Source organism: Artibeus jamaicensis, unplaced genomic scaffold (genome assembly GCF_021234435.1).
Source record: "Artibeus jamaicensis isolate MK-2021 breed Jamaican fruit bat unplaced genomic scaffold, CSHL_Jam_final contig_384, whole genome shotgun sequence".
Taxonomy (NCBI): Eukaryota; Metazoa; Chordata; class Mammalia; order Chiroptera; family Phyllostomidae; genus Artibeus; species Artibeus jamaicensis.
Window position 1 is genome coordinate 14,886,804 of NW_026521810.1, and position 16,477 is coordinate 14,903,280.

Consider the following 16,477-nt stretch of genomic DNA (forward strand, 5'->3'; position numbering starts at 1 on the left):
CTTTCTGTCCTAAGATAATACATCATTACTGATCACATACAGGACGAGGTGAGGTATCTGTAAAAGAGCTGGTAGAAAATAACAACAGTATTCGACATGAGATGGAAGCTTACGAAACTTGAAGTCTTCTGAAGTGTTAAATTCATCCCCCTAAACGGCCCTAAACGAACTTACAGTTTCCTCAAACCACATTAAAAAAAAAAGGACCTTACATATTCCCATTATTTGTGCAGAAAAGGGAAAGCATATAATTGGCAATTTCTATTTCTCACATCCAAAGTAGTGCATTCACACAAAATCAGGATCTCTAAGTTTAACATGAAAAAACGAAAACAAAAACGTATTAGAGATATAAAATCTCTGAGTAATGGTTAGGCTAATTCATCAACAGCAAAGAAATTCAAGTGGTCAACAGTCTTGAAAATGCTTTATTGAAATGTGTGACTTATGTGCAGAAGATGTGTTTGAAAAGACCACAGCTTGAAAACTGGTTTTTGAAACGTTTCAACAACCAATTGAGAAAAAGAAATCACTCCTGGACTTGACCTCTAGTAGCACTAGAAACCTGCTGTAAAATTCTCCTTGAAACATTTTCTGTCACAGAAATTAAAGAAAACAAAGCTATTCTGGTTGGAAACTGTTGGAGTCTGAAGTTGCAGAAGAGAAGCAACAGTTTTTTAGACACGTGGGTGAGTTCCTTTTTGGTTACATTTGGATGAACATGGACTTCACAGTTCTCGGAAGAACACCGGAGGGTGCTCACGTCTGTATGCTTGTCACGTTGCAGAAACGGAGAAACGCACACAAGAAAGAAAAGGGCTGAGGGAGAGGAGACTGAGAAAAGGGCTCAGAGAACTGAGAACTGGAACGAGACATGATTAGATTAAGTCTAGTTATAAATTTATCAGAAGCTGTGCGCACCTTTTTTTAAAAGTCCTAAATTTACATTCCAAAAACTGCCCCCCGAACCCCAAATACACTGTCCCTGCCTTGGAGCTATTGTGAAAGTCTACGCACAAAAACTGCAACAGAAAATAAAAAAATATCCCGGCCCATCTAAATCCCAAAACAAACCCAAAAAGCTGTACATTTCTTTTTTACACATAGGATTAATAATATAGGCATATAGGTGGCATGATTCAATTAAAAGGCTTTACTTTGTATGCCAGAGAAGACCCAATAAATAAAAGGTGCTGAAGTTAGCATTAAGAATTTGGTTGTAATGTAGCGACGAGATCTGGGAAGGCAAACCCTCAAAGCTCCCCTGATACTGATCGGTCTCGGCAAACCATGAAGCACATACATAAATAACACAAAATATGATTGAGAATGTCAGATTTTCAAGAACAAAGACAACATAATTCAGGTTAATTTTGTTGAACAGTGAATAAATGAAATTCATCTACACCCAAATAAGACATTTAACAATTGAAAAAATTTTAAACAACCACAAAAAGTAAAAACTCAAAACAACTACGAACAGGATTTGTTTCCAGGGCGCACAAGCGCCCTGCAGCAGATTCCGACAGTAGCTTTACTGGCGTGTCTTCTATAGATGAATTAACGAGACAGGCTGAGCTCCACGTGGGTAAGATAATTAACAGGGCGACAGGACAGTCACACAGGGCGGAGCGCGACACCTGCTACAACCCTCAGATTCCACTGCAGAGCCGGCTTTATGCGTAGGAGGCACACAAAGAAAGGTGATTCAGGCAGACATTATTCAAAAGCTACTTCATCAGGTAACTCTTTTGCCGCGTAACCATTGAATAATGTTTGGGAAAGCTTTGGGCTTTTATTTTTGTTTAAGTTTTACTCCTTGTATTCAATTTTTTAAATAACAAGGTCACTAAAACTCATGCACGCTGCAAAAAACCTCATGCAGTAGTTAAGGTAAACCATCCAAGCAGTTTTTATTCATTAATATTCATAAATACACACAGCAGCTTCATTAGAGATTTCAATTTTCCTCTTCAGTTGGAACGTGGAGTATTAGGAGAGCCTTTTGCATGTCAAGGTACAGGAAGCAGAGGTTACCCCTGCACTGCTACCTACATTTACCTGCTAGAAGTAAAAATTAGTTATGTGGAAATGATTATCATATATATTTTCTCTCTTCCTTTTGAATGTACACAATGTAACAAGATTGACAGACCTGAAATTACAATCACCAAACAAACCCAAGATAGTTGTTGTCCACTTTCATTGGCAAATACAGCACAGAGGACATTGTCTGCGAATTGGGATGTCATCAAAGAGGAGGTGGTGGAGGCTCATTTCCTTTATTACTCTCTCTTAAATTTAGGTTTTCTAAAGCAACATCTAAAGGCATAATATCTACACAGCCCATAGCACCAAAATCGGCCATCTCCCCCCGTTCATCCTCGTCCGAGGAGGAGCTCTCCTCGCGCACCAGAGTGGACAGAAGGAGCTCCTGCACAAACAGGCTGCGGTCTGCACGCTCGCTTTCCATGGACTGGCGCTCCGTTTCGGACATTTTAGGGTCGTTCAACCTGTGTAAGTTAAAGAGAAAAGACCTTATTGGACAAAAGTCAATGGACAATGGCACGTAAAATTTCTGCGATGCCCTGCAGGTGTGACGCTCAGAACCTGAGACACCCCAGAACACCCTGCTCTAATTTACCACCTGAGTTTTCTTTGAGATTCATCCCACACTTGTAGTGACACTGTTACCCTGAGGTGCAATTGGGCTTTAATTAGCTTCAAGGAGACAAATACCTTTAGACTTCTCATGTTCCTTTCAGAGAACACATGGTGAGAATTCTTCTGAGGAAAACAAAATTTCTAACAGATTAGATGCCTGGGGAAGAAGTGACTTCCTTAACTGGGATTTCATCAGTGGGTAGTAAAAATGGGGAACATGGCAACCCTGGTCATAAAGACAAAATCTGTAGTGACTAGAATATTTGACTGAAAAGAATTCCTAAAGTTTGACTTTTCTCTATTACTTCCACATAGTTCTTCCTGAAATGAACAAGCCCGTGAGGGCAAGAACCACCCCTGTACCCAGTCCCCTGGACACTTCTCCTACTGAGGACTTGGTAAGCAGGGCTGACCTGAGGTTTAACAGCCCAGAATGCTCATCTGCTTGGAGACAGGATAGATGTTAAGAGCCGAATTCTTATTACTAACCTCTTAAATGACTTAAGCAAAACTCTGCTTAGTTTCAGTACAGATTTTATTTCCTCTACATTTTTAGTGGCAAAGACAGACAGGAAGACTAGCGGAGCAATGGAGTCAGGAAAATGAACAAAACATGGAGAAGATGGAGACAGTGAGGGAGGTCCAGCAGGTGTGCAGGACAGGAGCTTCTCCCAGAGAAGCCAGATGCACTTGGAGCCCACAGATAGAGCTGCTCCATGCTTCTCTACAGCTGGCACCTGCTCTCCACGGTCTTTCCTGCGAGAAAGGCACAGAGGCTTCCCAAACTTAACAAGGGAGGGCACTTACAATGGGCCAGACTCTGTTCTAAATGCTTTCTGTATTATCTCTTTTAACTCCTGTGAGTTAAGTCCTGTTATTATCACCATTTTACAGGAAGAGGAAACTGAAGCGGAGTTGCTCAAAATCTCATAGCTGCCAAGTTCAAAACCACTAAAGTGACTAAATCTATAGCTCAGAAGACAAATTAAAAGATCCAAATTTCAGAACTTCAAGATAGCAAAAGGATGTGGAAAGTAATTACATAAAAAGCTATTAAATCTACAATGGAAGAAAATGACTAATGACATTAATGGTTAAAACCAAACTAGGAACACTGGCTGGTGTGGCTCAGGGGACTGAGTGCCGGCCTGTGATGAACCTAACGGTCCCTGGTTCGACAGGGCACATGCCTGGGTTGCAGGCCAGGTCCCCACTTGGGGACGTGCAAGAAGCAATTGATCAAAGTATCTCTTGCACACTGATGTTTCTCTCCCTCTCCTTCTCCCTCCTTTCCCTTCTCTATAAAAATAAATAAAACCTTAAAAACAAACAAACAAACAAACAAACAAACCCTGCCCTGGCTGGTGTGGCTCAGTGGATTGAGCACAGGCCTGTGAAGCAGAGGGCTGCCGGTTTGGTTCCCAGTTGGGGTGCATGCCTGGGTTGCAGGCCAGGTCCCCAGTAGGGGGTGTATGAGAGGCAACCACACATTGATGTTTCTCTCCCTCTCTGTCTCCCTCCCTTCCCCTCTCTCTAAAAATAAATAAAATATTTTAAAAAACCCAACCCAAATTAAGAATATCCTAAGAAAATATCTAATAGAATAGGAAACTAATAGGCTACTTATTTTCAATCAAAAACTATAAAATTGTTAAGAACTGGAATATATTCCACATCCTTAGCTTTAGAAAAGGTCTCTAGTAAAGAAAAGGGAAAAAACCCCTAAAGTCAAAGCTACTATAGAAAAATAAAGGATATGGAGAGGACTTTCTATATAGCAAGCAGGAAAACTAGAAACATACAGGCTGAGGCTCCAACCCTTTGGAGAGCATATAATTCCAATATCACTCCTTCCATTTTTGGAAGTGACTGACAAAATGTCTCATGTCTGAGAAGCAGATAGAATCTGGTAGTGGACTAGGGCCAGGTTAACTTCATTTGGGATCTAGAGGTAACCGCAAGGCTAAGGATCTTCAGATCGGGGTAAACAAAACTAGCTAACTTCATTACTGAGACTGAAACCTGACACAGGCACTTAATCACTTTCTAAAAGGTCAATGATCCCCGAAAGACTGTGTCCTCACCATGGGTTCCAGGGCTGCACAAACAGAAACTGCCCCTGGCTAAAGAAACCAAAGATCAGGCTCGAGCCGCACACAGATCACACAACAGCTGTGTGACCAGAGACTGGGAGTTCCCCTTGGGGACACTGCAGCCATTCCCTGCTGTGAGCATTCACAGTGCATGTTAATATGCTATCAGAAGTTCTAAGAAATTCAATGGTAAATAAACTATTTTTGTTACTTAGTTTTACCCAAACTAATTTATTATTCATCAGGGGAAACAGAAATGTACGTAAGTAACTACATATATTCCTTAGAATACATAAAACACAGGGGATAGTTTTTGGGAAATACTGCCTTAGGTAAATCATATGAGTCAGGAACAAATGATACCATGGAAGATGTGGAAAACGGCCTGCAAACTGCAAGGCAGTGTGCAATGTGAAGTGTCAGATGACAGAAGGGGGCCTTCAAGAAGGCACAGTCAGAATCACCCACACCACACCCTGCGAGCTGGATGTCTAGTGTAGAAAATGGCACAAAGAAAATTCGCCTATAGAGCCCACCAGTGTGGGGCTAACAAAACGACGCAACAAATAATGGGGCTAGGGATGGATGTCTTAAACAACATTTTTTTAAAAATTTTACTTTTGATTTTAGAAAAAGGGGAAGGGAGAGAGAAAGAGAAGGAGAGAAACATTGATGCAAGAGAGAAACATCGATCGGTTGCTTTCTATACGTGCCCCAGCCAGGACTGAACCTGCAAACCCAGGCACGAGCCCAGAAGAGAATCAAACCCGCAACCTTTTGGTTTGCAGAACAACACCCAATCAACTGAGCTGCACTGGTCAGGGTGGAAGATGTCTTTTCTAATAAGCACTGTTAAGACATGCGTTCCACCCACGGGTCAGTGAGCTCTCAGTGGACATGCACGTGGGTAGGACTCCTCTTTGAGGGAGGTACCTAGATCTGGCAAGTGACATGCTTGCTGCTGGCCAGGCCCCACAGGTCAGGTTACATGGCAGCAGGCAAATCTATCTGACACATGTTCTGGTAATACCCAGGCACTGTAACTGACTTTTTAAAAAAATATATGTATGTAGAACATTAAAAAAAATTATTTATTTATTTATTTATTTATTTATTTATTTATTTATTTATCTATCTTTTAGAAGGGAAGGGAAGGAGAGAGGGAAATATCAATGTATGGTTGCTTCTCATGCGTCCCCTGCCAGGAGCTGCCCCCTGCTGGGAACTGGCCTGCAACCCAGGCATGTGCCCTGACTGGGAACCAAACCGCGATCTTTTGGTTCACAGGCCTGTGCTTAATCCACTGAGCTACACCAGCCAGGGCATCGTAACTGACTTTTGCAGAGATAATTCAAAGATAAATTCCCTATTTGAAACTCCCTGATTAGATCCATAACAAATAATAACGGGTCCCATTAATTGGGCCTTTACTCTATGGCGATACGGAGCCAGATCATACACGAGGATTTCACTTCATCCTCAATTCTCTCTCCCCAGAGGCAAAACTCACAGGATACTGATGATAAAACTGAGGTTTGGAGAAGGTAAGTGACTTGCCCAAGCTCCCAACCACGTAAGTGGCAAAGCTGGGGCTCTATGCAGTCTGCATGCACAGTATGTTATTTACAGCTCCATAAATGTGCCAGAGACATTTAAAAGTAGGAAATAAAAGAAATATACATAGAAATAGTATTTTTTCTAATATGTGTCAAGTGCATTGCATTTGAGACAACTGACGTATTACACTATATTTTCTTCTTCATTTCACAGTTTTTACTTTATATTCCTCTCTATTCCATTAAAAGCCCAAATTAGACCAGATTTATTCTATGTTGAGCCAAAGTCTACTCATTATTGCTCTTTCTAAACTCCTTTATATTCTTAAAAGTCACATAAAATGCTTGTGAGGTTTTTGGCACAGGAACACAATCAGTTGCTCATGGTAGTTTTCAGAAGCAAGTAAGAGCTTTACTCCATCCAGTAGAGCCACTTACTGAGTGTACTGAATATTTCTTACACTGTGGTAAACCCTTCTCTTAGTAGTTATTTTTGTGTACACCAACCATGAGAATTTAAATACTGCTTCTTTGTAAAATTCTCAGGAGAAAACTAACACGTTATGAAATCCTCTCTTGTACCTTTTAATATTTCGCAGAAGACTAAAACTGGCAGAGAAAATATTATGATAATAAATATACTTAATACATTCCATATACATATACATATGCATACACATATACATATATATATATAATGATATGGTATTTAAGTTTTATGGGCAATCTGGGAAAAGAAATTCTTATTAGATGATATGCTGTTAGAGCAAGACCACCAGCATTTGTACTTTATCTAAAATAAGAGTTATTTTCCATGTTCTCAGGGAAATATTGAATATGCAGTTTGATTAGAGACTCGTGGGATTTAAAGGTTTGGTCAAAGGCAGAGTGTTTAACATACATAAGCACAAAAGAGTATTTCAAACTGTGTAGTGCTAACCAACATTGCTTCTGAAAGTAATGTTAATAAATGGCCCACCTTGTTAAAAGAAATTGGGAATTCTGGACAGTTTGCTGGTTACTCTCCGTGCTTGCTGTGTTGGTTGTTGCTGTGGACTGCGTGACTGTAGTGGTGACGCTGCCCGTGTTAGTGCGCCGGCTCGCGTTGCGTGCGGTCTCCAGTTGCTGCCGGGCTGCCTGGGCGTGCTGCCGTTCCAGCTGCAGCTGCATCTGCAGTTGTTGTAACTGAGAAGCGGAAGGGCCAGAAGAATTAAGCTGTCCTCCTGCAGAACGTCTCACTCCTGATAACTGAGATAAAAGCTCTGCCAATGGAAATGAAGACCATTAGAGTCTACTTAAATGCTGTGGAATACAAAACGGTGCAGATCACTCCCCCCCAGAACATTAAAAATGATGGCCGACATGCAGGTACCCATGGCAACACGTAGTTTCAGCTCAGAGCAATGCTTTTTAGAATACCTCCTGGAGGAAGGAATTATGCACGGGGAGTATGTCCTAGGCCTCCCACAGAGTTACGGCCTGTCTGTGCTCGGGAGGCCTCCGTCTCAGGCTACAGCAATTTTTTAAAAAAAATTAAGTTTACTTAGGTAACACCAGTTAATAACATTATAATTTGGTATCTGTATACTCTACTGTGTGCTCACCAGCCATAGTCGACTTTCCGTTACCTAGTGATTTTTGATATTTTATTTTGACCCTCAACCCTGTGTCTGTGGCCACCTTCCCGGGTGGCCGTCCATTAAACCCTCTGACTTCCTAGAAACCCCACGTTCAAATGTTTTTCCAGTAAGACTTTCCCAAGTCTTACTGAAAAAACATGCACTTTTCAGTATGTTCCACAATAATATAGCTCTCAAATCAGGCCAAGAACAGAGAAATTCCTACTTTACTTTCTTGTATGAGAAGAGCTTAATTTGTTAGTCTCGTCAATTAGTTTTCTTATCTGTGTGTTTGTGGAGGCTGAACCATGAAATTTTGGTGGTCTTCCAATCTCTTATGATTTCCTGGGTTTCACTGCAGGCCACTAAGAGAGCACAGAGCCATGTCTCACCTACCTTACGCCTGTAAGTGCTTAAAGAAACACCAGAATAACATGAACTACATCAGACTGTCTAGTTTAAAAATACTTCACACTTATAAAACTATGAAAATTTTGGGAAAGAATGTAGGATTGTGACGAGAGATTAGGACCACAAATTCCACCAAAAAAATGAAAGGGTGCCTTGTCCCCAGCCATTTCCTTTATTAACATGAAACTGACTTACCAGCTATGGGATCCATGGCTTCCCTATTGCTTGGAGAATATGAACTCTGAGAAGAAGAAAGTCCACCAGTAGAACTGCTAGTAAAGTGCATGTTTGATCTACGAGCACGAGGACCTCCTAATCCCCGGCCAGGGTGAAACATTCTACGTACATGTCGAACGCCACTCGATTCATCATAACTCCAAAGTTAAGGAAAGACCCCAAGTATTTTATAGACAGAAAAAAAATCACTTAAGCCCTTGCTAGATTTCCTAAATTATAAGCATTTTAAAATAGCACATTTAACTTAGAATACAAATGTCACCACTATACGTATAAGGGCTATTAACGCTAAAGCAATGTGAGAGTGTGTGTATATTGTGTTTTCAAAGACATTTCCTCATGGTTCCAGCTAAAATAACCAAAAATAACACTGCTAGACAAGGAGAAAGGCATGGCCCAGTCAGATACCCAAGGTGAGACATTCCCTTACCATGATGCTCTCAGTATTGAATTTCTCACGTTTACACCGAAGCAACCAAAAAGAATAAGCATCAGTTTTGATACCTGCGGAGAGTGTGCTAATATATAAGCTGACCAAATCTCAGTTAAAGTCTGTAAAGAGAAAGGAATATTATGAATAATTTAAATTCAAGAATAAGAGCCCTCTGGGTTACTAGTTTTAAACCGTGTTTAAGTTCTTTTTCAACGCAGCTGCTACAAAAAAAAAAAAAAGGTTCTGGTGCCCAGGAGGCTCAGAGACAGGCCTCTCCCTCGTGTCAAAGTTGCCACAGAGCAGCTGAAGTACCTGAAAAATTCATATGCTTCCAGGACACCTGCTATGACAACATTTTGAACTTCATGGTAATACTCGTTTGGGGCCTAAAATGTAACAAGTGCCTATTCCTATTTTGATACTTTACATAACTTAATCTTCTCTTGGTAACTAGAGATTCTTATAAAAATCTCACAGGAATGATATTGAATAGATGACATGGGACAGTCTACCGAATGGATACCAATTTCACTAGAGGTTCATGAATTTGTTGAGGAGTCAAGATAACGGCTTGGTTTCAGATTATTTGCATAGCCTCTTCATGCAGATGGAGTGAAGCATGGATCAAACACAGCCCTTCTGAGTATTGTTATAGGATTCTTTCATATGAAGTGGAAAGTGACTCAAAGGTTTAAGTATTTTTGGCCCATTTGGATTTCCTTATGCTCTTAAAAAATAACTACTGCTTTCTTCCTTTTGCTTTTGGGGTCCCTGGACTTAGGAGAGAGACAGATGGCTTCCTCTACTTACTGAGTACTGGCTCAGGTCGGGCTGGCACTCTAGTACCTTTGGCTGGGTTTGTATCTTTACTGTCCACTGGTGTCCACTTCTCTTCCTGCAACTGTAAAGGGCCGTGTTTCCAATTAGAAAATTAGGAGCTGCGATCAAGGGATGGCTGCCGTAGGACGGGAAAACCACTCCAGTGTCTCTCGCATATGAACTACGATTGCCAAGAGGTATTCAAAAGAATTAAAAATAAAGTCTGGCAAAGAAAAAAGTCGTGATTTGCACTTGAATTGCTTCAAAATTCAATAACACTGAAACCTTTACACAAGAACAAAGTCCTACGTTAATCAGTGGTAGTTTTAGAAAAACAATTCCTAACCTGAAAGCAGAAGCACGGCGCCTACAAATTTAATTGCTGTGGTGGGCTAACAAACTTTTGGGAGATTACTGGGAGCACGCCAAGAACTATCACGAGATACAGGCTTGGGAAAGGGAAGCAGAAATGAAAGTGGAAAAGGAAATTAGAGCTGGACCTGATCATATGCAATCCTACTCAGAGAGACTGGGCAGGAAATGGCTTTCCCTGGAGGAGACTCCAAAAGGGAAGAGCGCCCCGAATGCACCACTGCCCACCCGCTCACCTGTAATAGGAGAAGGCAACAGAGAACAGAGAGGGGAAGCAAATAAACCCTCCTTACAGTCCATTAATTAGACTTTAATTTGGATCAGCAGTTTTCTCTTTTGTATGAAAACATTCTCCCGAAGACTTATAATCTGATCAAAATATCTTATGAAACTAACAATGATGAGCAAGTCAACTTTTACTTAATAAGCACAACTCATAAGCCATAGGATATGAAAAGAGAAGTAAGAAATTGTATCTCAACACTGAGTCGCTTTTAGGAAAACAGCAAATAAACTAAATAAAATAAAATTAGAAGTTAGTTTTTCTCTTTGGGGGTACTGTTCTTAAAAAGAATCAAAATGGCAATTGTTACAAACAACTTTTTCCTTTGTTGCATCTGGAAAGGATATTAAATCTCTAGGGGCTCTGTGTTCAAGTGTAAGATGAGCTGCAAAGTCATCCGTGACATGATTAGGATCACCTCCAGGTAATGCTGCACATATAGGACAAATCTGAAATGAAAAAGAAAGCAGATTTAATAAATGGACACTGATCAGGCATCTTTCTGGATGAATATTTCACTGTAAACTCTGCTACCACCAAGTATTTCCCAGGCAGAAACGCAGCAGATCCCAGTGAAGGCAGGGGAGGCCTAGACAAGAACCACAGCCACTGGGGAAGGAAGCTAAGGGTGACAGAGGCAAACACGCTCGCCTCCTCACACAGCCACAACAAAATTACAACTGAACTACACAACAACCATTATTCAGGACCGCCAGAAATCGAGATGAATGGAAGTCTTACAAATACGAAACTGAAGCAGAAATTGCATTGAGACTGGCAGGAGGGAAAGTTGAGGAGTGGGCTGGTCCCACCACCACATGCTGTGGGTCAACACTGGAAGGGACATCTCAGGAGCGAGGGGCTCCAGTCCCACAGACCAGGCCCCCCAGCCCAGGGTTCCAGTGCCAGGAAGGTAAGTCCCCACAACTGGCTGCATAAACCAATGGGGATTGAAGCTGTGGAACACAGAAACTGCTGGATTTACTGGCAGCTCCTCTTAAAGGGCCAATGCACGAACTTACTCAGACCCATTTCCCCCGAGCTCCAGCACTGGGGCAGCAGCTTCAAAGGCACCAGAGGCATATGGGGAAGAACTGGAGTGTCTGGCATCAGGGGGACAATACTCTCCCCAACAGAACTGCGGGCAAGGCCACTGTTCCTTTTTTAAGAACCAGTCAGAAATGAAGGATACACTAACTGAAATGCATAACAATTTACAGGGAATCAACAGTAGGGTGGATGGAGCCAAGATTCAACATAGTGGTTTAGAATATAAGGACAAAAAACACCCAATCAGAACGGCAAGAAGAAAAAAGAATATTAAAGAAAAATGAGAACAGTGTAAGGAGCCTCTGGGACAACTTCAAGCATTTGCATCATGGGGCTATTAGAAGAGAGAGAGACCAAGAAATTGAAAACCTATTTGAAAAAATAATTACAGAAAACTTTCCTAATTTGGTGAAGGAAATAGACATACAAGTCCAGGAAGCACAGAGAGTCCCCAAAAAGATGAACCCAAAAAGGCCTACACCAGACACATTATAATTAAAATGCCAAAGGTTAAAGACACAGAATCGTAAAAGCAGCAAGAGAAAAACAGTTAGTTACTTACAAGGGAGATATCATAAGACTATCAACTGATTTCTCAAAAGGCTAGAAGGGATTAACAAGAAATATTCAAAGCAATAAAAATCAAGGACCTACAGCCCTGGCTGGTGTGGCTCAGTGGATTGAGCATGGGCCTGCGAACCACACGATCGCGGTTCGATGCCCAGTCAGGGCACATGCCTGGGTTGCAGGCCGGTTCCCTGCAGGCCAGTTCCCAGCAGGGAATGCATAAAAGGCAACCATACATTGATGTTTCTCTCCCTCTCCCCTTTCCTTAAAGAAAAAAAAAAAATCAAGGACCTACAACCAAGATTACTCAGCAAAGTTATCATTTAGAATCAAAGGACAGATAAGAGCCTCCCAGACAAGTAAAAGCTAAAGGAGTTCATCACCACCAAACCAGTGTTATATGAAATGTTAAAGGGTCTTCTCTGAGAAGATAAAAAAATATGAAAAATAAAATGGTAATACATATCAATAACTGAATCTAAAAAACAAAATAAATGAACATGTAGAACAGAAACAAAATCATAGATACAGAGAACATATTGATGGTTGCCAGATCTGAAGGGGGGGGTTTATGTGATTTGGGGGATGGGGGATGGGCAAAAAAAGGCAAAGGGATTAAGATGTTCAAATTGGTTGTTACAGAATAGTCATGGGGATACAAAGGACAGCACAGGAAATATAGTGCCCAAAGAATTTACATGCATGGCCCATGGACATGGACAAGAGTGAGAGAACTGTCTGTGAGAGAGTAGGGAGTTTCTGGGTGGAGGAGGCAAATGGGGAAAATTGGGACAACTGTAAGAGCATAATCAATAAAATAGAATTTAAAGAAAGAACTACAGCCCACCAGTGCTGTCACTCACAATGAAAACGCATCTTGGAGCCAGACACACAGTCCGGACAGAGAGTTCAAACGTGAGCTCCGACAAAGCCTCTTTGCAGTGTTCCAATTCATTCACATAGTCTAGTAGAATAGTTTCCATAAAAAAAATTAAAATATGCTATTCAGTGCACATTATGCCTAAGTCCACTCTTGAATGATAAAGACTGAGACGTAAGTTTTTCCAAAGTAAGCTAAACTTGAGGGCCAATAGAAGAATAAGACAGCAAAGCTCTTACTTATATATTTTAAATGTGATATGGTAAGACGGACAATGACTGCTGATCATATGCAAATATGTCTGTAACTTCATGAACTGGACTTTCAAGGAGAAATGACGATGGGTGGGACAAAAGCTTGAGATCAGGGCAAGGTCAGGGATTAGAAGACCAATATCCCCATGGACCTTGGAGCAAGGGATAAGAGGAAGTAGGAATAAAATGGTGTACAGGGAGGCAAAGGAGGCCTGACAGGCTGGAAATGAGCAGTTTCAACAGAAGTGGTGAGAGGAGGCAGGAGAGGGTGAGGACGAAAATGACGAGAAACTGTCAGTGGAAAGGCCCCCACTCTTCCAGAGGTCCAAATGGACAGATGATAATCTAAGAATGGTAGCTAAGCCTTGAACTATGAAGAACTTCAGTCTTAAAGAACACACCTAAGCCCTGGCTGGTTGTAGCTCAGTGAATTGAGCGCGGGCCTGTAAACCAGAGTATCGCAGTTCGATTCTCAGTCAGGGCACATGCCTGGGCTGCAGGCCAGTTCCCAACAGCAGACACACGAGAGGCAACCATACATTGATATTTCTCTCCCTCTCTCTTTCCCTTCCCCTCTAAAGATAAATAAATAAAAAATCTTAAAAAAAAACACACAACCCACAGCTAAGAACACAAGACTGAAGCACAGGAGCATGATCAAAGGGAGCCCTCGGGAAACGTACAGTTAAAGTTTCAGGCTTGTGCTTCTCTAGGGAAAAAAGAGTTAAGGATAGGACATGTGATTCACCTTGCCAACACATGTGTCCTGTGCTTAAATTCTTGAACTTGGAGAAAACTGTGGGCAATCGATGGTGACCTTATTGCCCGTACGGCAGCGCGGGAGAGGAGCACTGGCGATGAGGAGGCAGGGAAAGGGGAGACTTGGGAAGGCATCGAGGGGATAGAGAGCGGAAAATAAACAACTCCGATTTCTGGAAAGCAGAAGTCCCCTGAGAATTTGACTCTGTTGTGATCCCACTTCTTCTAATGCCTAAGCAGCCAGCTGTCCTGATTATCTGCCACAGGACTGAGAAAAAGCCTCAAGGAAACCTAAGCCTCTATTGGTGTGGCTCAGTGGGCTGGGCATCATCCTGCAAACTGACAGGCCTCTGGTTTGATTCTATCAAGGCACATGCCTGGACCTTGGGCCACGTCCCCAGTTGCGGAGCATGCAAGAGGCAACCAATCAATGTTTCTCTCCCTTTCTCCTTTCCTTCCCCTTGCTCTAAAAATAAGCAAACAAACAAATAAATGAAAGAAAACCTTTTGAGAAAGGTTTGAGAAATAATGTTTAAACGTGACTGTGGGGGAAAATGTAGGGAGGTCACAATAGGATGTGCCTGTGAGGCAAAGAGAAGTAGACAGACATACTTGTGCTTTTCTTTGAAGGTGCTAGAAAGGTGGTCCGGCACTTTTTTTGGTCAGAGAGAATATTGATTGTTTCTGTTCGCAAGTTTACAAAGCAAAAAGAATCAACTGTCCCTTTACTAGGAGTTTAGGTTTTACTGTCTGTGCCATTCCTGCGTGGTGACACTGAGCAACAGTGTTTGATACACTTGTTCTACTTTCCATGTATTTGTCTTCCTTAACTAGATTGTAACCCCTCTGAGAAATGCAGGACAGTGTGATTTGCTTCTTGTCTGGGAACCACGACCAGGCTTGTTAAAGCATAGAGACCAACAAGGTTTGGATAAACAACCTCCAGTTGTTTAAAAATAAAACAAGCAAACCAACATAGATATTTTGAGACTCAGCATTTTGCAACAGTTAGTAGGTGCTGGACTATGTATAGAGTATTATTATAGTATCATAAGACTGTGTGTATAAGATTTTTATCCAAAGAGAAAAAAAAAACACCAAAAAGAAAAAAGCACCTTCATTTTTTAAGATTGGTCTTTGGGTAAAATCTATGTACAATTTGAATTATGAAAAGACAGCTGCAGAAGGTTCAGTACGTTGAAGATATATGTAAACATTAGATGAGAAAATTCTCCTCCAGAATATGCATTCTTGGAAGGAGGACAGAGTGGGAAAGTACAGACACCAAATGTGCAATACTAAGAATGTTCTTTTCTTCTTTTTTTGAGAGGGTAAGGGAGGAAAAAAGAGAGGGAGCGAAACATCCATGTTTGAGGCAACTGATTGGTTACCTCTTGCAACTGGGGAATCTGGCCTGCAACCCAGGCATGTGCCCTGACTGGGAATTGAACCAGTGACCTTTTGGTTCACAGGCTGACGTGCAGTTCACTGAGCCACAGTAGCCAGGGCAACAATGTTCTAAGATTGAAAATCTCCTACAAACTAGAAAAGCACCTTTGAGATGAGAATGTAAAATAGAAAGACAATCAAGATCTTTAACATTGTATATTCGTTTCAGTTCTGTAACTCAATGTCTTTAGATTTCATTACAGTAACTGTGCTAAGATGGCAAGAGTAAAGTGTTCAGAAGTGCTTCATTCAGAGAGAAGTAACACAAAACAAATAAACTCCTATAATCACCAGGGATAAAGAATTAACTACCAACATAAGGAGTTACTGGAGCAGGAGGATCATCTGGGTTCACAGTGCACATGGAAAAATTAAGAGACCACATTACAACCAAGTGCAAGACGTCAGCACACTGGGGCCAAATGAAGTTGACTAAGATGAGGACTTTCGAAAGGAAAACTAAGCTCCACTGTGGATGGGACCAGATGCCTAGATCACCTTTTAGGCTTTACACTAGGTAGTAGCAAAAGTAAGTCATGTTTTAAGATAAGAATTTGGTGACCTAAAGTTGTACTGTTTGAGAAGTAGCGGAGAAGCAAGGAGAAAGAGAAGTGAGAACAAAGTGGGGGGTGAAACAGGGAGGAGGCAGGGTGGGACGGGGACACGTTCAGGGGCACAGATACAGGGGCACAAGTTTTGAGTGTGCCTTTCTGTCCACATGGTGGTGTCCAATTCTTTTTACAGGACAAGAAAATCCCACACAAAGGATAAGCTATTGACCCTAAAATTATGAGTTTGTCAACCAACATTAGTATTTATTATACTTCTACTGCCACACGATACAGTAATATCATTTACTTGAACAAGAAAATCCCATGTAACACATTAACTTAAAATTAGGACAACTTGTCAACATTAAGGGTTACTGAGTTGGTCTAAGTCAGTGTTTTCTTAATTTGACTAAAGATTTTAAAATTATAGTTCTGCATGCCTCCACCTGGAAACTGATTCTAGGAATTTAAATTCTGTAT

At 41.4% G+C, this 16,477-nt stretch overlaps 1 protein-coding gene across 3 annotated transcripts in view; it reads right to left on the reverse strand.

Annotated features, from left to right (window-relative positions):
• Positions 1-410: 410 nt before the first annotated feature.
• Positions 411-16,477, reverse strand: part of KCMF1 (potassium channel modulatory factor 1) — a 72,441-nt gene continuing 56,374 nt past the window's right edge. For all 3 annotated transcript variants that reach the window (XM_037159680.2, XM_053664547.1, XM_053664546.1), the window contains 4 exons: positions 10,835-10,936; positions 8,539-8,713; positions 7,293-7,575; positions 411-2,513 (listed from right to left, as the gene is read on the reverse strand). In XM_037159680.2, the coding sequence (XP_037015575.1) occupies positions 2,252-2,513; positions 7,293-7,575; positions 8,539-8,713; positions 10,835-10,936 (822 nt within the window). In that variant the 3' untranslated portion in view covers positions 411-2,251. The remainder of the gene's footprint in view (positions 2,514-7,292; positions 7,576-8,538; positions 8,714-10,834; positions 10,937-16,477) is intronic.